This window comes from Pseudoliparis swirei, chromosome 18 (genome assembly GCF_029220125.1).
Source record: "Pseudoliparis swirei isolate HS2019 ecotype Mariana Trench chromosome 18, NWPU_hadal_v1, whole genome shotgun sequence".
Classification (NCBI taxonomy): domain Eukaryota; kingdom Metazoa; phylum Chordata; class Actinopteri; order Perciformes; family Liparidae; genus Pseudoliparis; species Pseudoliparis swirei.
The window spans coordinates 13,403,065-13,429,628 of NC_079405.1; the positions used below are offsets into that span (position 1 = coordinate 13,403,065).

Here is a 26,564-nt window from a genome sequence, read left to right on the forward strand (position 1 = left end):
GTTAAATGTACGGAAATTGATCCATGAAAAAAAAAATAACAAAAACTGGTCCCAATAAAAACAAAACAAAAAAACTTTAAACTTGTAAGAAATAAAACCAGCGCCCCGCTTGCTGATCAAACGTCTATCCATAGACTTTGGTTTTCTAGCACGGTTCAGCAGAGTTCAGATGTTGCAATCGCTCCAACAGGGTGTGTGTGTGTGTGCGTGTGAGTGTGTGTGTGTGTGTGTGTTTGGTAAGAGAAACTGAGGGTAGCTGATGTAATGACTGCAAAACAGATTTCTAGAGTCTGGGTGACTGGAATGCTTTCAAGAAAGACATTATTAGGAAATGTTTTTTGACGGTACAGAGCAAGTTTGCCCAAATGACTTGAAGCAAGACACCGCTTTCAAATAAAAAGTTAGAAAATATTTTATTTACAACAACCCCCTCTGGTATTAACCCAACCCTTTTTGTCTGTAGACCCGCCCCACCCCCATCCCCCAATAAACAAAATATGATTGATCAGACATAGTAGAAACTTTTTTATAATAAAAATTATAACTCAAGAAACTTTTTTAGGAATTACAAATAAAACAAGGCTGAAAAGTGTGTTTGAGCAGACAATTTCATCCATACAAAAATAATACATATACATTTTTATTATACATTATACATGTGTAATTCTTTTTTAGATGGCCGCAAAATATGAGCAATCCTTAAAGGCACAATATGGCGTACACGGTTTCCCCGTCATGGTAATGTGCCTTTATGTTGGCTTCACACTTTCTCACAGTTTCTGCCGGTGGTCGGACTGATGGACTGAAATACGTTGGAGGCAATAATCTGATATCTTTGTATAAAGCTGATTACAAAAAGATAGCACCTTCACCCTGATGCCAAAACAGAAAATCACATGTGCATGGTTTTGTGTGTGTGAGCATTCATGCATTTGTGTGCGTTCACAGAGGTATGGAGGCGCGTACACGCTGCCGCCGCTGCCTATGACGGTCGTAACACAACATTGAGATAAGCTGCACATGAACAACGCTTACGCTACTGTGTAGTGAACATATTCACAGTGATTTCTCCTGAAGGCACTTGAAGCGGGCCATTTTAAGCTTCAGCTTGCAAAAAAGAAAGTCCCGACTCTTTCAGTTGTCACAGACGCTTGTCTGGATTGGTGGTAGTTTGGTATTTTAGCTGGCAGCCCACTTATTCGCAAAGTATCCCGGTTCAGCGGTGGCTAAATGACTGTGCTGCAAGTTATTCTGCTGCTGTCTAGACGAGATCGAAAACACTCAGATTCTGTCTTTCTGTCCTTGATTTCTCTTTTCCTGTTCTTCCTCGTCTCTTTCTCAATGTCAGTCAGCCTGTCTGGCTACCTCCCTTTATTTCAACACACCAGCAGCACAAAGTATTTTATCATTATGAGTTCACATGTCATGGTTTTAATAATACAATCTCTTTATTCTCTCTTTTATTCCCCTTTCTCTACTTGTTCTTTTTCTCCTGATGATTTCTAATACAAGTCCTTCATGATCTCCTGCAGTAGCGGGTGTAAGCACATGTCCACCTCTGTCTTCTTCAGCAGCTGGATGAGGTGGACGTGGTCGGTGACGATCTGACGCAGGTCGGTCATTTTCTGGAGCAGCTTGGCGAACAGTTGCAGAGAGTCCGGGTGGTTGAGCTTCAGCTGCAGCTCGAGTGAATGCAGCACCGTCTCCTGAAGCTGCTCGATGGGCTTCACGTTCAGCAGGCCTGGGCGGTCTGGCCGGGTGACAGAGACAAAGAGAGCACATCAGTGACATTTCTGGGGCTACGTGAAGTATCTCTGAGGTCAACATATCTGTTGGTTGAAACACACTTCATTTGTTTTGCCCTTATTGCCCGACAAAGCTGTATTATTATTTACAAAAGCATTCTTATCTTTATTTCAAGCTATTATCTTAGTTCTCTATGTTAATAATTGACTTAAATGTCTAATGTTTCAACCTTATAAAGGTTCAAGGCCATCATTTTATCAAGGGGTCACACGCTAACTAGCAATATTCAACCACATAGTTTGGGTTTCTGAGGGAGGTTGGTTTAGTTTTCTGTTACGCAGGCAGGAGAAGTTGAGATTTTAATTGACTTACAAATACCTTTATATCTTCAATATGAATCCTCAACAACAGTGGAAAAAAACATGAAAATATTGCTAAATATGATGCAGTTACTGTTTCTTGCTCTCACATGAAGCCTCCCTGCCAACTGATAAAGGATCAGAGCAGTAAAGACATCGGCGCAGTTTTTTTGTGCTGTTTTAAAAAACCTGGTGCTGTCTCATAAGTTCTCTCCTCAATGGCAGCAACTAAAAAAAGACACTTGCTGGTAAGGACCTTGAAAATAAATGTTAGTAATTTAGTGAACTATTATGTGCTCTTGTCAGGAGAAGGTTGATACCACATGTGTCTGTTCAGTATGAAATATATAACATTAAGACTTAGTAATAGCACTCTAAACCTAATGCGTAGCCTAAGTTAACTCTCTTATGGCTTCGGCGTCATCTTAACAGACAGATACGAGTGGAATCAAATTAATGCTTAAATCCGATTCAGACTAGGTTACTATGATCTACAACGTATCCTGTGGGGGGAAAAAACCACTCACCCCCGCTGAGGATGATGACAGCCAGAAACAGAGCCATGTCGCTGTCGTTCAGCTCCAGCGTGTTGAATTTGACTGAGAACTCAAACTTTGGTTCCATCATTTGACTGAAAGGTTTCCTGAGACTCTTGAGGAACTCCCGCGTCATGAAGATCTGTCCGTAGGAGATCAGGGTCCCGTCTTTGTTCATCAGAGGCGCCATCATGATGATCAGGACCTCGATCACACCGTACTTCAGCAAAGTCACCTGGTAAAAAGTTGACATGAAGAGCTGATGCTGATCAGGGACCACAGCTAATAATGGTAATGCCATCATGGTTAATAATGTTTTTTACAAAGAAGTACACTCACTGCCTCTGCCTCTCACCTGATCATTGAGATCCAGATCGATGAATCCTGGGATACTCTTGGCGAACTCCGTCACTTCTCTCACTGCTTCGGCCGAACGTGATTGACAGCTGTGGAAGAAACGCAGCTCCAAAGCGTACGCTGGAGCCTGTCCGCTGATGCTCATTCCCATTCCCAAAAAGCTATACTCTGACTCCTGGTGAGCTCCTATGATTCCTGAAATCGGATGAGATGTGCACAGAAAGAATGGAAGTCGCTGATGAGGCGGTTCTGTTGCAGCATTACAATAATAATCAGACAAATGTTTTATCCATCTTCTGTGCAAAAAAGCCAATTCAATGAGGAAAGTAACATTGTGAGACGACAATTTAATTATCGGGTCATATTGATTGACGGATCCACAAAGATAGAGATGAAAAGAAAACAAAAACAAACTTCAAACATCTCCACATCATGAAAAAGATCACTTTGTGTCTCTAACCTCCATGTCCTGCTGTTAGGGCGTATGACTGATGCTGTTGCTCCTGGTTGGGTATCTGCTTACAATTAATAAACTGCTCTCCTTCCATGAGTGACTTCATGTCATGGATGACAAAAGGCTGCAGATGGAGCAAAAAAACAACAATGTTGGTTCCCCGAGGGTCTTCTGAGGACCCGTGAGCTTCAGATGTAATCATATGTCCTGCGTGTACACTTTGGTCATGGCTTGTGCATCGGAGCACACATCTCATATGTCTCATGGACAAAGTAAAAACATCTTTGCTGAAGGCTGTAGCTGACAAAAACAACATTAACAAGTAAATGAAGCATAACTTTGTTGAAGTCGCACTTACTGGTGAAACACTGGCAAAGGCATGCACCGGCCTAAATAAAGAACACATGTTCACATGTGTTTTGACACAATGTAAATATTCTACAAAAGATTAAAAACATATTGACTGTTTGAGGCGGTTCGCTGTGCTTTAGTAAATAACCCATGACTTCCTCTGGCCAACAGATAAAGGGCCATTTGGCTGCTATCGCTGTGATGAACAGCCATAACACTCAGAGGAACGGGGGCGGGGCAGCCTTGAACTCATCCGGCTTTGAGAGAGGCAAGAGAAAAGGGAAGAAGAAAAAGACCCAGATGCTGCTTGTAGAGTTGGGCCACTTATGTAGAGCCAATAACAACAACAATAACAACCATATTCATTTATCAGGTTTCACTGATGAAGATTACTTAATTATATTTCATGTTTGCGTAATTTCAGCCATTTACCTTTTATGAAAGTATCATACCAGTTATTTTGAGATAAACCATGAGACTGAAGTCAACACCACAAACACACATCATTATTCAATATTTTTTACAGTTTTCTTTGGTCTTGTCTAATTCAGTTGATGTTGATTTCCTGGTCTCTTTTGAATACTGAGATAAAATATCTCAAAACTCACATACAAATAGACAGAATTAGAATATATTTTCATGCTTTTGGCCAACATATTTTCCAGCAGTCCACTTTCAAATGAACAGATGTCTAATTGTTGAGTAGGAATGTTGAAGCCTTCAATGTATATGTCCCGTTGCTTAACTTGACCACTGTAATCTGAGGTGTGCTCTAACAGCCAGCAGACGTGCAAACCAGTCAATCCACTTTTCCTGTAAGAGCAGAAATAAAAGCCTGAAAAGACCTTGTCTGAACTACGCTGAGCGTGGCAAAAAACACATGCAGTGAGTTGAAAACTGTAACGTTTCTAAACTTCGTCACTTCAAGCTTGTATTGTTTACCATTATTCTTTCCAGATAAACTGATTGTTTCATTTAAAACTCGAGGCTGTACGTGGGAGAACGTTGTGGTAATTCTTTGATATGATGCAATGTGATTCACACAAAACTACTGACCTATATATGACAAATGGGTCCAAAATGTACTGACTGTACTATGGTAGCCAGGAGACAACTTAATAATAGGTATGTTGCTCATGCAAGCATTATAGAGCACTCCTCCACCATCATAGATGCAAACACATCGAGGTAAAGGAGAATAATGCAGCGCTTCATGCTTACCACGTTGTCTCCAGTCTTTCCAGAAAGAATGGCCCTGGCCTTGACCTTGGTGAGGGGGAAGTATTTCAGATAGGCCTCATACAGATGCCGGGCCAGAGCCCTCAGATCTGCTGCCTCCGGGTGCATGTGCACCACGTCCGATGAGAACTCAGCCAGCAGTTTCTCCTTTTCCGCCTGGGGCATTCGGCCAAAACGAATGGCTGGGAGAGAAAACAGACAGACACTAACACACATTAGCACACAAATAGACACAGGTTGGCACACAGGCAGATACAGCATGTACGAGCACACACAGGTACAGACAGCACGCCGGAACAATCACTGCAGGAACACGACAAAACAATAAGTAAGTAAGTCAAGTTTATTTATTTTGCACAGAAAAAAAGTGTCACAGAGTGCAAAAATGTGGCAATAACCGGGACCAAAATATTTCAATAGTTAAAAGAGAAAAGTAAAATACACAGTAAAATATGGTGCAATAAAAAACACAATAAAACTATATAATAAAAGAAAATTAACAAAAAAAGATAAAAAGCAGGCCATAGAATATTTAATTTAACAAAATGCCAGTGTAAACAGGTATGTTTTGAGATGGAGTTTAAATGATATGATGAATGAATACAAACATTCATGGGACTTTCTCAACAATTCCAGGTAAACCACAAACCCTTAGTCTAACGTCCTCCTTCCACGTTATCTAAAGCAACAAGTAACGCAAAATGACGAACAGCTGCCTACATTTTAATTTCAAGTCACAATCCAGCCATGTGTCAAGAAAAACTATTTTATTAATCCGCTGACAAAATGCACCGTCTCAAAATCATTTCATACGACCACTAAAACTGAAACTCGTGCAACACAAGGCAGCTAAGATAGTTCATGCTAATATCATGTTAAAATAATGTCTATATATGTACAAATATGATGTTACATAATATATATATTATAATATATTTATGATATTATTATAATACTTTAATTTACATACTTTATTTCTAATCTGACGTTGGTGAGTGAGTTTAAGTTAACTTGGTTGTTTCATTTCTATTATATCTCTAATATTTAGATAGGGATCAATTAATCAGACTGAGCAGCAGAGTTAGCTGCTATCTCCAGCTAACAAACACGTTAATGCTAAATACAGAAGCAAAACACATTGAAGAATAAGTTACATTAAAATAGGGGAGAATCACGACTAAATGAAAGATTTTAAGAGACATGGACATCACTGCTTAGACAACTTCTACAAGTGAGGCAGAGCTGATTCTCATTCAGGAACAGGAAAGTCAACTGGCAGCAACACGCAACAAATTATTCTCCTGTAATTTTTACGAGGCATGTCTCATCAAGCAATTACAACATACTGTATAATTTAACAATACATGTATGCGTTTTTGTTGATAATGATGTATTCACAGCTCATTGCTTAACCTGAAAAAACGATGTCATATATTTACACAAGTCTCTTTTCTCCTCCCTTCTCCTCCCTTCTCCACGGGTTGCTGCAGGTTATTTTACACTGTGTAATTAAACACTCAACAAAGAAGTCGGGTCTAGTTTCCCTTTTTAACAGGATGGCAGGGCGGCCTTTTTGTGCAAGAAAGTCCAAACGTTTATATGTATTTGAAGATCTATTTTATGCATTTGATATGCTTGATAAATTCACAAATTTTTTTAACATTTAAGGCAAATCTCAGGTGATGGTTTGACACATTTTCGAACGCTGTTTGAAATGTAACTGTATGTCTAAATGTACAGATTGTAAAGCACTCTGAGACAAATTTGTAATTTGTGAAAATGGGCTATACAAATAAACTGAATTGAATTGAATTGAATTAACTGTATTCATGACTTTCCATTGTATTACAGAAATGTTACTTTTTTCTTGATGGTTTTAGCGTCCTTATTTGTTTTACCCATTTAAATCCAAAGTGGTTATATGTATTTAGATGAAAAACAATACCTATTAACCTATTTCCAACTGATTTTCCATTACCCAAATTATACATCATTATATCACTATATATTAAGTTACAAGGTATTCTTGATTTTATTGTGAATGTGATGATTCTATGTAATCTAATCCATCTATGTCAGACTACGTTGTAAAATGGTTGATCCTGTTTTTTCTGTTAGTGATTATTATCCTCCATTCAAGCCCCTGCACAGCGGTTAGCAGTGCATGTGATTATGTTATGTTACTGACTGAGTGATGAAAGCACACCTGAGCAAATGAATACCATCTTAAGCTCACTGGCATTGAGCCCGCAGCAGTGACACAGCAGTTTGGAGAAATCAATTGTGATTTATCAACTCTGAGATGTCAGTCATTGATAAATAAAAAACCCAGACGGAGCAATATTTCAATAAAAAACACCTGTACCTCATGAAATAAGAGATAGAGGAGGCAAGGAAAGGGACAGGGAGATACAGTGCCCAGAGAGATGAAACAAACAGATATATGTTTATATAAACTAATTATACTAGATGCTATCGTCATACTGTAAATATAAAGCAGTTTTGCTGTTGAGCCTCAATACGTGACTGACTTCATCAGTTCAACTCAGTCATTTAGAAAAAGAAGAAAGAATTGATATATGTATATATATTTACAAACTACAAAAGGTTTCCAAGAGGAAACAAAGTATGCTGACTTCAGTGCATAAAACAGAGCAATACCAGCCAAGCATCTTGGTTAAGGCCAGAAGTTTAGTATCTGTCATCAACCAACAAGCATTTCAACTTGAATGGACGTGGAAAACTGGATAAACATTGCGCGGATTAAAAATTCTCACAATGGAACACAAGGTCACGTCAATAGAATGAATTAGTGTGAAAGAGATGTATATTTAATGCTCTTTTGATGAACCGTCTGTGAAGACGCAAAATGAATATGTTTCATGAGTGATGTAAATCTCAGGAAAAGCTCCCTCATTATAAAGCAAAGTGCTGAGTGTGTATCGTAACAGATGACATGCTGACACCATGTGTAGACGGGGGCCAAAAGCCCCACACAACCACACAGGTGTTTTCAATTATGTATCTGATTGTACATCTCTTAATGCTGCAGTAAGTTGTCCCACCCTGACAGGAGAGTCAAGGAGATGTCAATCAAGCGCCACCTGTGCTCGCCCACACAGGTCACATGGGAGGGTGGAGTCAGCATTTATATGAAAACGGGCTACAGCTGGGCCAGTTGATACACTCAAGTGACCAACAAAGGCAAACACAACAACCGTTTCTACAGCTGAATAGTCATGAGTGAGGGCAAAGAACATTATTATATTATTATACATGAATTATCTAGAAATGAAACTTGTCTGTTTACCAAATAATATATCATAAATATCAACTAGGGTTTCTTGTCTATGAATGTAAATTAATCAAAACCTCTATAATAAGACGCTGCTTGTGAATCTAAGTGGCAGCAACAGCAGAAGCAGCAGCAGTAAACTTCATTTGCATTGACAGCCTGATTGATCGGCCCACAGGCCGCTGAGCGTGGGAGGTGTCGGACGTTTCTTGCGACCTTGCAGGTTTTGGTGCATCTCTACCCCGATCGTGCATAGATAAAAACCTATGTGGGTGAAGTGTGGCTGAGCAAGGCGTGTGTGTTTGGATTTGCTGATTTCATTTGATTTTTTTATTCTGTTTTAACAGAGACAAAATCCTAAAATTGTATCGGAAGTTACATTAACAGTGTTCCCAACAACTAGTATAATATTTCCTTGTAAATTATATTATAAGCTAAGAATGTATCATAATTACCTTCGCATTGAAAATGCCGGAAGGTTATGTTTTGATCGCCGTGTATTTATTTATTTATTTGTATGCGTGTTATTCGCAAATCTCAAAAAGTATTGAACCGAATCGCATGAAATTTGGTGGGATGATTGTTTATTATCCGGGGACCAGTTGATTAGATTTTGGGATCGATCGGGTCAAAGGTCAAAGGTCATGAACAGGTCAAAATCTTTCGCAGAACTCAAAAAGTATTGAACCGAATCGCATGAAATTTGGTGGGATGATTGTTTATTATCCGGGGACCAGTTGACTAGATTTTGGGATTGATCGGGTCAAAGGTCAAGGTCAAAGGTCATGAACAGGTCAAAATGTTCTTGAATCGCATGAGATTTGGTGGGATGATTGGTTATTATCCGGGGACCATTTGATTAGATTTTGGGATCAATCGGGTCAAAGGTCAAGGTCAAGGTCATGGAAAGGTCAAACTCTTTTTTTACCATAGCACGATACATTTTTGTCCAATTGGCATGCAACTAATGCCAAAATGTTCATAATTCAATGCCCAATCTTGTGATATGCGAAGGTTTGCGCTCTACCGAGTGCCCGTTCTAGTTATCAATGTGACAATAAAAAGTTAAAACAAACTAACTGTGCATCAACTGCCTCTTTGACTTTTGCTGTTTGGGTGGCAGGTACATTGCAAAATGGAGGGTAATTTGTGTGTGAAGATAAAACCCCAAATAGAAAACACCTCAACGTACACAAGCTTTGACTTCTCTTATCAGCGTATAGTTTAAGCTTTTCAATTCACATGCAAGTTTATCTTTTAAATGATTTTTTTTCAAGTTAATCATACACACTGTGCTTTAACACTCCCAGTTCTAAAAGGTGTGTGAGACAGAATCACCATCTTACCGTTGTGAGACATGCCGACGTTGAGGCACTTCTGGAAGCGACAGTATTGGCATTTGTTGCGGGACTTCTTGTGAATGCGACAGTGAAGATCACAGTGGTCATACACCAACTTTAACCTGATTGTGCGTCTGAAGAAACCCTAAGAGAGAGAAACAGAGAGAATAACATCAATTAGCGCTAAAATATCCCCCTTTTTTACATTTGCTCTTCTCTGCTAAATCTGTACTTTTTAAAGAATGCAGGCAATTACTAAAGAAAAGTGAAAGGATTAGGACTGAGGGACTATTTGTATTGCTAAGAAAAGTATGATGAGACATAAAGTAAAGAAAAACACATTTCCCTCGTATTGTATTTGTTTAATAAATACAGAAAAAAGCGAGACGTGAAAGGGGAAGGTTGAACAATTAATTATGATTTGAAGAGATCGACTTTTTTGTATTACACTTTTTACTTCAATATTCATTATATGATTAAAGTGTGTTGTTGGTGGAGTAGCTCCACAGATGCAGATTATGTACCAGTTTTTTTCGAATCAGAGGAAGTCAAATATACTGCCAACAAGTGTGTTTAAGAGCAGTTTATGTTTTAGGGCGGATTCATGCTTTGATGCTTTCAACCTTAGGACCAGAGGAGCCACAAGACGTTTGCTTATCTCAGCTAGTTACTATGTAGCCATGGTCAAACTGTCAAAACACACTCCTACATGCAGTCACAGGTTTGTTAATGGCTGTGGTATTTGTCTCAACTGATTAAGAAAGCTAATGGAAAAATGAATTGAAAAGACACAAAAAGAAAAACCGTAAGCCTGTAAGTTTTACGAGGATCATTTCATTGACAGTTTTTGTGAGCATACAAATCCACATGTGGACTTGTACTATGTGACGGCTGGTGTGTTTGGCATCTGCATTCCTTCATCCACAGATGTTCCCTTTTTTAATCATATGTTATTTAAAGAAAGAGGAAGTTAAAGGGGGTCAAGGCTCCACCTCAATAAGGAATGTTTTCTGTTTTGAAACAATTAGGTGTTTGCCTGCTTGGCTGACCCCCTCTTCTGCTGAGTCTCCCCTGAGACTTGAGCAGAACAATGACTACTGTGCCTGAGCATCACTCTGCATCACTAAGCCTCTGAAGGTACAGTATGCCTTGTACCTCGTAGTAATCCAACACAACAGCCCTGACGGTGTCAGAGAGGTGCTGATTCAACCTGAATAGTAAATATTGTATTTTTTGGCTACTATTTTTAGCCTATATATGAAAATCTATTTCACATATATTTGAAGGGCAAAGTCACAATTGAATGCTCCTCTTCTTAAAATGTCGCAGTGTTTCAAAGAAAACAAAAACATTTGTGAAACTTCCCCCGCACTCTATTAGTTATTTATACCCTAAAAACTGACAGACCGAGTTTAAGTGTGCGTCTGGAGCAGCACACGTCTGTGTTGAGCTCCTGCAGAGTGGAACATGTATGGGGCTTGTGGTTAGAGCGACAGACATCCAGAAGATAAAAACTGCATTATTGAATTTTTTATTTCACAAACATGTTTCCCCTGCGAGTGACACATGGTGACAGAAAAAGGAAGACCGGCGGAGAAACAAAACTTAACAATTTGCAGTAAAAGTTGGTGTTTCCCGACATGATGATGGGTGGTATGACTATCCTTCTTTTGTTTCTCTTTTTTACTTTTTGAGAGCAGCAATCATTGTTTACTTCACTGCTGTGCACTGCAATTTAATAATATGCATCACTTGAAGTAATTGGTGGTCAGAATTTCTACATTTCCTGACAGCAATATGACAGCATGTGTCCATTCTTGCCAAAAAAAGACAGAATTACCCTTACAATATAATAAACTTTCACGTTTGAGATGCCTGAAGTCAGTCTGCTCGGTGGAGAGCGGAATTCAACATGAAATGCATCTGCAACGATTTTGATGACTGACAGAATTATGATTAAAGTATTTTTTAAAAATTTAAACCAGAATAAAGTTCCAGTCTTATTATTAAGATGATTTGGTGTTTTGTATAATTTGGGATAGAAAAGTGCAAATTTTTTGGGTTTGAACTGTTGGTCGTACAAAAAAAGCCACTTTCATTATTTGAGGAAACAATCATCAGATTATTTAATGATATATTTTAATCTTTTAGTCCTACCTTACAGCCCTCACAGGCATGGACGCCATAGTGAAACCCTGAAGCTTTGTCTCCACACACACGGCACTCAATGTTTAGCGCTGCTGGCGACGTATCGTCCTGGAGCTTGGAGAACACGGGATTGTCAGAGTACTGTGGAGGTGAATCCGGCTCCAGCTTGATCAAATCTGATTGCAAAAACATCATCAGGCAGGAACAGCAGAACACCAGGTAGACATACAGATAGAAAACTACTTCAGCTCCTATATCCACAGGTTTAACACTCAATTGGTTTATCCAGGTTTATTATTTATTATGTGCTTCCTGTAATGTAAACTGTAACAGGCTATAACCACTATTCTCATGTTTTAAGCACAAGTGCATATCAATAAATTGACCAACTTTTAAAAATGTGGTACAGTTGATGTATTTTCACTTGAATGCTTTCTTAAGCCAGGACTTGAGCAAATTATAAAATTTCTGCTTCCTATGGTTGAATTTTCCCACCAGGCTCAGTGTGCATTTCCTAAAATCAGCATTAAGAAACTAAATAAGTGTTGGAGCCGGTCACCCCATTACATCGACTGGACTTACTGTGCTTGTCTGGCTCCGTTCTGTAGCTGTGCATGTTTGTGTAGTCCATGTTGGTCAGTTGCTCTTCATTGTGCGACGGACTGAGGTGATAGGCCACACCGGCCGAGTAGATGGAGGATACAAGCGGGGGAGACAGGGAGGACTGGATGGAGGAGGAGGAGGAGATGGAGGCGTAGTCTAATGTGGACAAATGCTTCATGTCGAGGGAGTGGGAGCTGACGTCCAGCTCCGACAGCTCCACGGCGTTCAGACTGAACCCGACGGGCCAAGCCAGGAGCTGCTGGGTGTCCACCATGTCTACTGTGGAGAGAGATGAAGCAGTGACACAACAGCTGACGCAATATCCTTTGTTGACTGTATGTGGCCTTGTTAAAAGAAAACAGTAGAAGAACCAGAGAGAGGAGAGGAAGAGGAACAGTTGGAGAGAGAGGATGAAATAAAACAGAAACAGAAAAAGAGGAAGGGAGAAAGAGAGATGACAATAAATATATACATGCTGCATTGCACATGGTGTTAATGATTAAATATGTCAACACACACACACACACACACACACTCCAGGAGGGCCCTTGGCCCTCCAGCTCGTTCCTGCAGTCTGTCTGTAATCTGGTAAACAGGGAGGCAGACTGTCTCAGTGAGTACAAGACGAACTCTGGCACTGAGGAGTGTCTCTTGAGCTCAAAACACTGTCTTCCTCTGTTGCTGTTTGGGTGGCTCGCTGTGCGATTGCCCAGCCAAAGGACACAGAGAGCAGGACTGTTTGAGCCTCCATCTGTCTGGGGCCAAGGATGTGACACGGACTGCACCTTCTGAGTGTCGAGATGCCTTACCGATTGTTAATTAAGAACTGTGGTGGCATTGCTCCAACAGCTTGTTTGAAAGTCTTTGGCTTTTTTGTTCTTGTCTGTAAATCTTTAACAACAGGGGAAGAAATGTATAGTTTGTTTATATAAAAGTTAAAAATAATTATAAATATGAAAATGCTAACTATTTTCAGCTGTAGGTGCATTATCAAGTATCTACAGCAGCAGGTTGGTGTATGTGTGACTCAGAATGAATGATCGTGCCCAATGTTCATCAAAATGAAGGAACATGTCAGTTGTGTGCTCACTGATGCTTTTTTATTGAACTTTGAACAACAGACAATATGTGTCAGTATAGGATTAATTAATTGTTGGTTTGGGTCTTTTGAAGGTTTTTTTACAATAAGAATAATATAATGCTACTGAGAGCAAAATGAATAAATGGACCTGTACAATGTATTTAAAAAAATCGCTTAATCAACACTCAAAGACAAATGTTTGTTGGTAGAAATGAATGAAGGCTCTTCATTTATTACAGTATCTAACTTAGATGGTCAGAAATTATTGGAAAAAGTGAGCCGAGACGGTCTAAGTCCAGACAACAGAGGTGACTACAGTGAGTACAGTCCACACTAAAGCAAACCACATGCACGGCTTCATAATCAGGGGGAGGTTTGTAGAGAGTTGTTTGGTGACGCATATACCTTGTTTATTTGATGTATTTAATTGTTAAAGTGGATTTTCTGAACTTTAGGCCACACAGTTATAAGTCATTGTTTGAATTGATCTTCTCTAATAAGTAAAATCGTTAAATATACTTTAGGAAATGCTAAAAATATACTATTCTAAGCAGTCGTACAACATTTAAGTTTAAAGTCCCATTGTATCTTAGTTGGAGCGTTTAGCTGCTTTACTGCGACCTGAGCAGTTACAAGTGGGATTTAAATAAAATGTGTTGCATTTGATTGGATCGCCAAATGTGGGAGGGATTACAAATCTCAAATGTTAATCAAATTGCAGATTAATGGATAGATGTCAAGATATTATTGGTTATATTTGGGCGGTACTAGTTATATTTGGTTTTCTAAAAAAACGGGAAAAAAACTGATTGGATTTTGATATGAAAATATGAAGAAATACATTTTTGTATAGTCATCTTTTTTGACCGGGGACGATTTTTTTCTTGATAAATAATTTATTTTCCCATTCAAAATAGGAGGGAAGAGTACATTTTCTCGAAAACTGGAAACTTTAATTTTCCCAGTGCTTTCTTTTTGTTCTGAGAAGGGGGAAGCCATGCTTTATCTGACCTTGATGTCAACTAAAGAAACTCTATAAAGGAAAAGACCAACTACAGTTTATAAATAATCAGTAGAGTAAAAGGTCTGTTCACTAAACCACCTGGCCGGCCAAACAACCGTTTGTAAGAACACACGGTTTATAAATAAACCTCCTCTAATCAGCCTCTGGTTTGGAGAAAAGAAAAGGTAACAAAGAATGCAATACATTATGCAACAGTGCAAAACTAAAATAGCAATACTGGGATGGCACAGCAGCACCAGGTATATAAATGGCTTGAAATGGTTCCAAATTACTTGGCAAAACATCCTTGTGCAGCAAACATCCTCTTCTCTCAACCACTTATTGTTTCCTTTTGACTTGTTCTACTGTGGCAAAATAAATCAGGGGGTGATGCACTTTAAATTCACATTGACTGTGACATTGTTTCAGAACAAGAGAAAGAAAGTGTGTGTGTGTGTGTGTGTGTGTGTGCGCAGGTTATAGCTGCACTGTCTTGGAAGCTGCTGCGGGAGGAAATGCTGACTATAAATAACCAGAGAACTGTGGATATTTTTCCAGGTCCAGATGTTTGTTGGTCCGTTGCCAGCCGATCCGAACCTAAAATAGACGGAGCATTGGAGTGACTTGTGTCCTGTTTGGCATTAAGTCATCATATGGATACAGGAATGGTGGGAGAAAGAGCTCTAGAGATGAGAGGGCGAGTGATAAAGTGAAAGGGGCGATAGAGAGCGAGTCCTCAGACCACTTCAAATCAATCAAACTGTCCCTATAGAGGCTTCAAGAAAAAAACCTACTGTTATGAAATCCATGGTCTGTACGCAGCAGGCTCATGAACACAACTGAGAAAGTGAAAAAGGAAGGCGTCTGCAGCCAAGGTAAAAGATAAAAACAAGTTTCTCTGTAACTTCTCCAGTGCACTAGTAAAGCCACTGCCTTCGACATGTTTGTATCTGTGAGTGCTGTGTGGGCAAACACCATGTCAGACATTATAAAGGGTGACAGATGACTGCTATGGTTTATGCCGTGTATACTCTGTTTGCAAAGGGGTGTGTGTGTGTGTGTGTGTGTGAGCACGTGCATGACAATCATGCCGGTGTTTCCTGATTTCCTCACGTCAGAACTTGTCTTCCAGGTTCGAGGACAGCGTGTAGGAGTGCTTTCTATCAGCGATTGCCTCAGACATGATGGAATAACAAAAGGCCAACGGCAAACTGGCAAGCTACTGAAGTGATGAGACTGTGTGTGTGCGAGCCCACACGTACAACATCAACCGTCTGAGGATATTTGATTCGACAAAGACGTTGATTGAGGAGGAGGGAATGAACGAAAGCAAAAGCTGGATCATTAAATAAAGTTATAAGACTGTCTTGTCAACTTCAGAAGAGGGAATGATGCAGTTCTCTCAATCTGGAAGCAACAGTTCAGGAGAAAAAGAAGTCAAACAGAGAGATGTGAAATCTTTCCTTCAGGGACAAAGTTGCAAAATGAATGAAAAGTTGTTTTAACTTTCATATTTCTTCATAGCAGTAATGATTCAGTCCAAAAAAGACTGAAGCAAAGGCTGGGGATTCTTTTTGTACCTATAATAATGGACTTGTATCACATTTAATGAATTAGCTTTTTATCAGAATACAATACAAAAGGAAAAAAGGGTTTGAACACAAAGTTAAAAAATAAAAACAGAGTGCAACCATTTTTTTTCCAATGAATGAGCCCTGCTGCAATATCCAGCATCATCTATGCATCATCTGAGGGTGGAGAAGTTTCCTACACTCCTACACAATTAGTCATTCAACAGCCGAGCAGAGAAAATGTACAAGGTGAGGAGATTAGGACACAGGACAAGCCAACACAGAAGCCGGTCTGGTATATTTTGAAAAGTGGGAGACAAAAGCCAAAACCTGCCCAGCTGCATTCAGACGCATTCATTACCACTCTTATCTTTTCTGTTTGACAAAAAACTATGCTCCCTCCCTCTGGGCGAGAGAGAACACCAGTAACGTCAAAGCAGACACTCCCGGCGCTGACAGAGCCAATGTTGGAAAATGTTTTAAATATTCCAAAAATATTTGTTAGAAGTTCATATTTGTTTTGTTTTTATGATTAAAAAAAAAATCGGATACAATATACAGATGAATACGTGTTTAGATAAATAGATAGATGTATACTTTATTCTAAACATGTATTTATTCATCCGTATATTCTTTGTATATGTATGATGTTGTTTGTGCACTATGGGTTTTTCATACATCATAAAGTAAATCAAATTGGAAGCAAATATAACTACGTGCCCTCTAGTATAGCTGAACACGCCCAGTTTAGCTCAGTCTAACTTTGTCCTTCTTGCTCTTCCCTTTATAACATCCAAAATGACGGGAGTATTTCGCCTTTTAGATTTTTTCTCTGTACATTAAACCATTTGTGTCATCACATTTGTCCTGTGAGTATGTGTGACACACAGAGATGGAGCACTGTGACTGCCTGACCTCTTCATGTAAAACAGCATGTGGTTCAGTGACAGTGTCTAAGACAAAAATATGCCTGCCTGCAGGTCGGCCTCACAGCTTCTCTGAAAGGAACAAAGTGTTTGATATTTGCCTGGTTTGTCCTGCATAAAGCAACTGCGGGATACAGTGCAAAGATCGCATGTTGTGATAATGCTCTACTTGTAACGCCCTGTTCCATTTCTCCTGTGTTCTGTGTGTCCTCTATGTCTCCTCTGTTTCTTCTCTGTGTCTCCTCTGTCTCCTTGATTGTTTCATTCCCTTCACCTGCCCTCAGCCACTCTTGTCTCGTTAGTGTCTCATGCCGTACACCTGTTTCTTCCCCTATATAGTGTGTCAGACTTTCACTTGGCTCCTGCTGGATTGTTGTCTTTGGTTCTGTCTTCCTTGTGCCCTGTGTATTCCTGACCTGCCTGTTCTGACCCTGACCTCTGATACTCTGCTGAACTTTTTGCTTTAAAAAAAATAAAAATGTTTTGCCTCATTAAAGAGAGTTTTTTGTTATTTATTTTGAGCCCGGTCCTGTTTCTCTGCACCTGAGCCTCACCCTGTGACACTACTTTATTTGTATGTGGCTGGTTGTACCACACACAGCAGTGTGTCTGCAGAGTTTGACAAGCTGCCTGCCTCACTCTTTTTAGTTTTACTCTGTGAAGTCACTCTGGGCAGAATTACGTGAATGGGCCTTCCCCTTCTGCATCTAAATGATCAAACAGGAGAGCAATGGAAAACCAAGTGTAAGCAAAGTGTCAGCCAGAGGTCTGGACTGCCCTCTCGACCAAAACGAGAGTCTGAAAACCCCACTTGCGCGGTTTGTGATGAATGTACTCATGAGACTTCAAAGCTCGGCTCAGTTGGAGGTAAGAAACCATAATCTCTGTCTGCTTGGCACAGATCTGAGTGATACAGCAGCCGCTGTCTGATTTCTATTTGACTTGTCAATGTCGTGTGTTTAAACTTCCAAAGGAGTGTAGCACTGATAGACATCAGGTCAACTGGAGGTCAGATTGCGGGGGAGGCAACACTTCTCACAAAATGGGCACAAATGAAAGTAACTGTGCTTTGCTGCTTTAAAAAAACCCATAGCCACAACAGGTGTGAATTATTATGCAGCTGAGGAGATTCTTTACTCTTACACTATCACAAGTACTTCATGTCTAATTCCTTCTGAAAGCTCTGTGTTTCAAAAGAGCACCGTTTCCTACATTTACACAAGAACACAAAGTAAAAGCCAGAAGACTATCTGAAGAATATGGAGCCGCCTCCTAGTTACAGATATTTTCTCATTTGGCACTTGGGAAAATTAAAATAATAACTATGAAAGTCCCTCGGGGCGACCAAACATCACAAAGATCTTGCGCATAAACTCAAGCAAGCTTAAAAGGTGAAGAACTTTACACCCCAAAAAAATACTCTATATAAAGAAAAAATACTTGTCAACCTAAAGTAGCTCACTGATAACCACCGATGCTCCCGAGAGGCTAAAAGTGGAAATGGACTCACTACACACCAAAGCTGTAGCTCAAATATATTCATTGCAGCTATCTGACAGTCGAAAGCCTCGATCAGATGTGGCGGTACACTGATTTATTGCATTCATTGTATCCACAGCTCATGCACTGATTCAACATCATGACCACACATGCACATGAGTACAGGACAGTCCACTCACCCAGTTTCTCCCGTTTCAATTCAAACATTGTTCAGTGGCAGCAACCAAGTGACAGTGACAGAAGAAACTGGTGTGTGTATGGTCATGCTTTTCCTCAGGAAGTGATGACCAGTAGAAAGGGAACTACACGCACACACACACACACACAAACACATTTTTTTCTCTCTGTCAGAGTCTTGGCTCAGCAGAAGTGCAGACAGCTAACGATCATGGGGTCTAAGCGTGTGTATGTCTTTCGTTTCTCTTTCTTCTTCTTTTTTTACGTGTCCATGTCTCAGCGTAATTATACAGAATTCACTTGTGTGTGTGTGCCCATGTGCTTAAGAGTGATTTATTGTGTGTGTGTGTGTGTGTGGGTGTGGTAGACATCAGATGAAGATGACTTCCTGTTGCTTCACTGTGACAGGCGGCGTCATCATGCCTCTCTGGTTGCACTTCTCTCCCTCTGCCACTCACTGTCGATGTGACGGCGGTTACACACTCACTTCTGCCTCCGCATGCAACACCAATGCAATACCTGCAAGTTCTGATTTCATTTCAAAAGTTTCAGAGATCATTTTCTAGCCAGAATATGAGACATGGAAATACAGTGATGGCAATCAATGTCCACTAATTGTCCTTTCAATATATAGATAAACAAGTCAACTTTTACACACAGCATCCAGTAGAGTAATGTGTCTCTTCCTGTAAATGTCTTTAAATTCTACGAAATGAAATGTTCACACACTTTCCCAGAGCAAACAAGAGAGAAGTGGTTTCCTCTTATTGGTCGGGACATTGGGACATTTCTTTCCTCATTTCCATTGTGTGCATAAATTACATGACTATACAAGGATGCACAGAAAAACACCATGCAACACTCATGTGACTGACGGAACAACTCAGAGACAGAAAGTCTCAGCTGGACTGCAACCATCAATTATTTACTTACAACTGTGTTATTTTAACTAAAAGGTCTCACGGTTGGCCAGGGAGGGACACATGGTCTCACATCGACTATTAGCTTCCACTACTCTCATACCACGACTGTGAGACAGTGAGAAAGAATGTTGATCTGCACGTTTTCCAAGATGGAAAGTAGTCGGTTCTTTAGGTTTGGTTTAGATGAGGTGACTGCTCGGTCGAGTATGTTATCCTGATGTTCATGAAAGTCAAATGGATCACCATTGTACAGATGTGGGCACTTTAACCTGAAGGCTTACACAAAGTCAGTGCCACACACCAAGACAGATCTACCAACATGTTTGAAAAAGATGGAATGCTGTCAGGTACAAGTTAAAATCACATTTAAAAATGACTCATCACATCCTTTCATACAATAGCTGTTTCCGTCTAAGAGACTTGTTTCTGTATCAAGTTTGCCATGTTAGGGTCGTTCCTGTGTGCTAACACTGCCCATCCCCCAAAGACAATCCATTATCAATGTAACCCCACTATTGTTTGTTTTCAGTGAGCCAAAGTGAAAGAAAAGCATTGCAATCTCAGTTGTAAACATGGATGAATGCCTCATTACTAGGACTTCCCCTCTGATGAAGTTCGCCGACTGAACCTCGTACTGTGTGTTCACACTGAAAGGCTTCTAAGTGGGAGCAGGCGCTGTGGTCCCCGAGGGGCTGCATCGGGGGTTTTTGGTGAGCTCGTGGAGATGTGTAACTAAAGCTCTGCAGTTGGGGTCAAACACACATGACGACTGTTTTCACCAATGTGCACAGTGTTCTAGTCTTTACAGAAAGAAAGACACCACTGAACAGCTCAATATATAGATACCGCTTTCAGCAGGAGGCCGACAGTGAGATGAGAGGTGGTGTCTGTGCACGGCTAGGAGGCAATTAGCTTAGCTTAGCAACAGGGGGAAACAGTCAACAGGTCTGCCTCTAAACCACATCGATCACAACGCTGTATCTCATTTGTTTATTTCAAATACAAACCAAAGCCGGAAATATGTGTACATAATGTATGTTTTATCGGGGATTAGGGCTCCAGCTCAAGAGTTAGTGCTCAGACATGATTTATTCTCATCTAACTATTTCCAATAAAGCAAAGATGCATATAGATGCATATAGTCTGCTCCATATGGTGCTCTCTGGGAATCTGTATTTTTGACAATAATCTGAGGACATGAACTTCCCCCTAATTCCTTTAAATAGTTCTGAGTTAATGGTTGATGAGTCTCTTGAGCCCCAAGAGCTTCCTTCATGGATAAGGGGAAGGAGTGTTGCATGCTGTCAAGGCCTCACGCGCATGCACACACACACACACACACACACACACACACACACACACAAACACACTAATAAATGTATGTGCCATGCTGTCACGCTGACAGACATGTGAACAGCATAAACAAAGCATAGTCCGGGGCACACCTTCCATTTATGACAAGAGAAAAAGTCAAAAAGTATTTCTCCTCATCTCACACACACACACACACACACACACACACACACACACACACACACACACACACACACACACACACACCTCCGAGCATGAGAGGTCAGGAGGAAAACGAGGATGACAGAGAGAAAGACATAAAGATCACCAACTGTTTCGATCTATACAATTGTCCGTTATGATGATGTCACAGAGGTTAATGATCACATTACGTGAGTGGGATCTCATCTGTGGGAGTCGTGTGAGAAATCTCTGCGGTGAAGATTTATAGCGAAACTTGTGTTTGAACAGAAACAGGGAGGGAGAGAGGGGCAACATGGTACGAAGAGGGAGAGGTGCAATGTGGGAAGGGTCATACCCTGTTCCTCGAAGTGGAGAGGAAAAGACGGGAGTGTGCTGCCCACCGCTGTTGTTTAGCTGGACAATAACAAAACAACACGTGACGTGAGTCTCATTCACAGAATGTACTGTAAATATGTGAGCACAAAAGGAACTGATTTAGAATTGTCAGAGGAAGGCTCAATAAAGGTTAAAAATTAGAAAATAAGTGTCAGAGTTAGTGCAACAATTCCTCATTTAACGTTTAACCCCCTCCGACTGGTTGTGCAATAACTACACAACTAACTACACTGACATCAGGACAGCAGAAAGTCTCTACATCTTCCGCCGGAAACTAAAAACACATCTTTTCCGACTATATCTGGATTAAAACACAGATTAGCACTTCAGTGGCACTTAAATGGCTCTTATTATGGTACTTTTGGAGTTCGACTTTCTTGAAGAAATGTTACTTTCTGTATTCTTGTTGTTCTTAGTTTGTACTCTTGGTTGAATGCACTTATTGTAAGTCGCTTTGGATAAAAGCGTCTGCTAAATGACATGTGATGTGATGTAATGTAACACAAATTACGACTCAATACTGAAATCTATTAAAAAAGATCAAATTGTTGTACATGATAAATAAAAAGGAAAGCTATTAACTGTCGTTCATTTCCAAGATCATTTGGCATTTAAAATAAAACTGAGGGGGCGGATTACATACATCATCCGTAGCAGAACTTGAACCAGTGGTGTCTCAACCAGTGAACCCACGAGGACCGCTGTGCACAGAGGAGTCTGAGTCAGTCTTCAACTCCCAGTAGAGACCAGAGGAGCTGCTGTTTGCTCCCACAGCGTTCTTCAAGGGAAATTAGGACAAAGTTTGTGAGATGTCCCCACTGTCTGTTGACTAATATCTATGTTAAAGTGCATGGCAAGGAAAACTCTTATTATTAGTGTGTGAGTGTACATTTGTGTGTTGATGTGGCTCTTGTTGTTTGTGTGCACGTGGCTGGATTACAAAAAACGACAACTGTCTCAAAAGCTCCAGCTTCACTGTATTGTTCTATGACAGTTCAATTAATTGAGAGTGTGTTTGAGAGGATACGACACACACAATGATTTGGGGCCTTTAGACGGGTCCTGCCTTATCATCAATATGATGATTCTGGATTTATTTTTTCCTACTTGGCTCCTCTTTTCATGAGTGTCACCTTTAATTATGCTTGTTAGGATATAACTGTAGTGGTAAGGCACAGACTACATTGAGCCTCCTGGTTCATTTCCCAGCAGGCCGTGCTGCATATCTCATTTCCTGTCTCTCTCTACTGTCAGTATCAATAAAAAATATAATAATAAAAAAAGTATTTTCTTTACAATATGACAATTACTACACAGGTATCCGTGTACAACAAAACTAAGTAGGGTGGTTCAGAATAGGACCAGACAGCCGGTCTGTAACTGTATGTTTACTACGTCCAGTTGGACAATAACCCCCATTACCAGATAATTGTCTGATTATTAGAGTTTCTTATCTCACCTGATATAATTTTTAGTGATGTGTCCAGATTACAGGAGTTATCTCGGTGAGTAAAATATGACAAGATGATATCCAAAACCATTATAATATCTCTGTTGTAATAAACCGTAACTATCCTTCTGCTTTTTTACCTCCAATATACTCAGAATGTCTTTTTTTCCTTCTTCTTGTTCACTCTTTTCACTCACTTTGCATTCTGTATCTTATCTATGATGCAGTTGCAGTAAACATATGATTGATCTCTAAGTCTATAACGAAACTAGCTGCTTGGTGCGAATTGACTGAGATACCACAACATTTCTAAAGTCCACAATCCAAAGAATGCAAATAGTAACAGAGGATTTAGGGAGTGACTAAACACATTGTAAACACTGTATTTTATTTGCTGAAGAATGAGCCAAAAAAACAACATCTTACATTTGATGCTGTGACTCTTTTTTACTAATAAAGACGGAAACTGAACTCCAACTCTAAGTATGAATGGGAGACAATGTGAGAGAAATGTATGTTTTATATTTGATAATGTGTTGATTTGGCCCAATAGCTACCTCTTACATGAACATGAGTTCTTGTCTCTGAAACTGAAAACTTGCTTTGACTTTGACTTTTCAGACTAATCATCGAGAGAGTGAGAGAGAGGGGGGGGGGGGGGGAGAGAGAGTAGACGTCAACTGGTGTAACAGTTACAACTGATTTATTTTTAAAATGTTATCTAGACTTTATAGCAGTACATTGACATAATTAAGGGAAGACAACTCTAAACTCATGCAACGCACTCAACTTTTGAATCAAACTAAGTTAAACATATTCGCCAGGAAAGGTTGAGCAAGATAGATAGAATGATGTCACTTTGTTCAACTCTTTAGATCTCACTACAATACTGCAACAGATACTTGTACTTAGACTTTGATGTATATATAATCAGATAAATAGAGAAAGACAGAGATTGCACTATAAAGAAGAGAGGACATTGTGGTTTGCCAGAATACGATGGAGACATAAAGGATTCCCAAATAGAGATGACTTTTTTCATTAGCAAAGTATGTTGATGTCAAAAGAAATCCAATAGGAGACAGTTAATAATGATATCATTGGACTAAAAATTGATAATTGTATATAATTAAATGAGAAACTAACTGTGGAACTTAAGTCAACATGGTCTCAGCGTAATTTGATGACACGTAATCAAAGGTGAGCTTTTTGAAAACGTTCACAAAAACAGCTGAATTATAGCCAAGAAGTGGTTAATTATCTGTGGGCTGAACCGGAGCAAACAACTCTCTTTAGATCTGTTTATTTATACGGACACACACGTGCAGCAGAACTTCTTCCTTCCTTTCATGCCTTGCTTATGTTTAGCTCTCACAGAGGTTTGAAACATCACTTTTAAAGACAACTGCTGATTGACAACTGTTGCTTACGGTATTTTTAATTAATTAATTAAAATAAGACAAAGCTGCGATTTTAGGCGTCTTTAAAATGTTGACTTTGGTCTTTACACGAATTGAAACAAGGTTTTTAGTGGAAGTATGTTGTCTGCAGAGACTTACATGCCGAGGTGTGAGGGTCAATATAAACATAGCGTGGTATCTGGAGACACTCCTTTCATTTATAACAACAGAGCAAAGTCCATTTCTGCCCAGTCATTCACATGTTACACACACCTCTCTTTAGAAATAGTCATGTTACCAGTTATCAGTGGTGACATTCTAACCTTTAACAAACTTTAAAAACATTTTCATTCACACCGAAGAGTTTATAGCATCAGTTTGATGGTAACGTCTGTATTACTTAATCATTATGACACCATCTGTAAAACCCTGTGACTAACTTTTCTTTTGGGAAGTATGACTTTCTCTTTTTTTCTGACTTATTTTGAGCAGTCTGGTTAAGAGAGCATCTTACTTCTGGACACATTCTTGGCCATTGTTGATCTATTTTAATGTTTTCTATTTTAATATATATATATATATAGTATTGGATTCATATTATTTTTTTCCAGAGCTGGTGATTTCAACTAACTCTATTATTACCGCGTAGAAGACATAACAATATGACTCTCAAAGCACTCTATGCCGTGTTTTAGCTCATTTTTGACCAACATGATATTTAGGTACCTGGCATCTATTTTGCAAAGCTGCCATGGATTGATTTTTGTTATCTTCCAGGCAGCGATTGGTTTTAAGGGCTGCCAATACACTGTTTTAATAACCTTGCAGAGACTTTACAGTCCACAGTGAACTTTGCACATGGATTTATTATAGTGTGATATTGTAGTGCCATCTGCACATTCATCAGCAGGCCCAAAATACCATAAAGTCTGACTAAAATAAAAGTAGATGTAATGGTGAGGGGTAAATATCTCAAGCAAATTATGTTTTGAAGAGTGTAATGAAATGCGTTGAATGTCGTCAATAGTCTGCAGTAATGTAAAGTGAGTGGAACAAACTCAGGCAAATGACTGCTTGATTACACGTGTTTTAATTGTCCCATTAGGCCTGTGCACATCAAGAAAACAATATATTTCATTATGTACAAACATGTAGTTTTGAACGGCAACATAATTATCTGTTTCCCTGATTGTTCACCGTGTTTTCAGATAATTGTCATGAAGATCATGCGAAGTGATGATTGATAATTGATAATCTCTCTTTCCAAGTGTTATTATCATATCATAATAAAACAAATCAAGGCCAGTTTACATCAGCTGCCACGGAGCCACGCAGCAAACCTCAGAGAGAAATCAGTGTTGACCTCTGAGCGTGTGTCCACATTACTGCTGAGTCACGACCAAGACTTCCAGTTCAAAAACACAGAACTGCCTGAGCAATGTTGTGCAATATCTACAAATCCCTCACATGACACCGAGAATAAAGACAAAAGAGAAGAACCTAAACGTTATAAAGCCTCATGAATTACAGAGGAGGGAGTGAGACACGGACTGGACCGACTCACCTGAGTAGTTGTGACCGCTTTGATGGTTAAACTCTGTGCCCGGTGTTTGCATGTCAAGCTCACACTGAGGCCCACAGACACACTGTGGCGAACACCTGACTGTGTGCCAGCTATCAGTCCTGTGACCGCCCCCCCCCCCTGCCGCACCCCTACCCCCACACACACCACCACCCATCTGTATGCCAATGCAATAAACAGGCCACCATATGAACATAGACCATTTGAATAGGATGGATAGAAGACTTTTCTCGTTTGTATGTATTTGTTTCAGCATCTTTTAGCTTATGTTATTATTTTCATAAAAAACAAGCTGTATTATTGAATATGATATGGCAGAGTGTGTAACTCTGCATTCTTCTGAAACAGATCTAATGTTGACGGGATAAATCACTTCTGAAGCTTCTGCTTTGCAGCGCGTTTAACATCCAAACCAGCAGCTGAATCACTCACGCAGCGCAGCAGCCTGTGAGCCGGGCGGAAGGTGACTGACCCGAGATCAGTGCGTGGACGGAGCCTGCAACCTCCTCGTCGAGCTCGGACAGGGTCTTTTCTCCGGTCGCGCGTCAGCCTCGGGAACCGTGGCGTCGCCTCGTCGGTGTTAGAGCGGTGAGGTGTGTCCGCTGTGGATCCGAGGCTTCTGGTCATGCAGCTGTTTGCTGGTCAGTCTCT

General features: G+C 39.9%; 1 protein-coding gene across 1 annotated transcript; it reads right to left on the reverse strand.

The window, feature by feature from the left end:
• Nucleotides 1-1,417: 1,417 nt before the first annotated feature.
• pparg (peroxisome proliferator-activated receptor gamma) lies at nt 1,418-25,958 on the reverse strand. Its single transcript, XM_056438485.1, has 9 exons — nt 25,896-25,958; nt 12,408-12,707; nt 11,835-12,001; nt 9,684-9,822; nt 5,025-5,224; nt 3,459-3,576; nt 2,997-3,193; nt 2,633-2,876; nt 1,418-1,750 (listed from the first exon to the last, which is right to left on the reverse strand). The coding sequence occupies exons 1-9, from the start codon at nt 25,945-25,947 to the stop codon at nt 1,503-1,505; spliced, it is 1,665 nt and encodes a 554-aa protein (XP_056294460.1). The 5' UTR covers nt 25,948-25,958; the 3' UTR covers nt 1,418-1,502.
• Between the last annotated feature and the right edge of the window lie 606 nt (nt 25,959-26,564).

Excerpts from the sequence above, each read along its gene's own strand:
- pparg (XM_056438485.1), bottom strand. The coding sequence starts at position 25,947 with ATGCAAACACCGGGCACAGAGTTTAACCATCAAAGCGGTCACAACTAC. Across the intron at positions 12,708-25,895 it reads AAGCGGTCACAACTACTCAG|TAGACATGGTGGACACCCAG; the intron begins GTGAGTCGGTCC and ends CTCTCTCCACAG. Across the intron at positions 3,194-3,458 it reads CCTAACAGCAGGACATGGAG|GAATCATAGGAGCTCACCAG; the intron begins GTTAGAGACACA and ends ATCCGATTTCAG.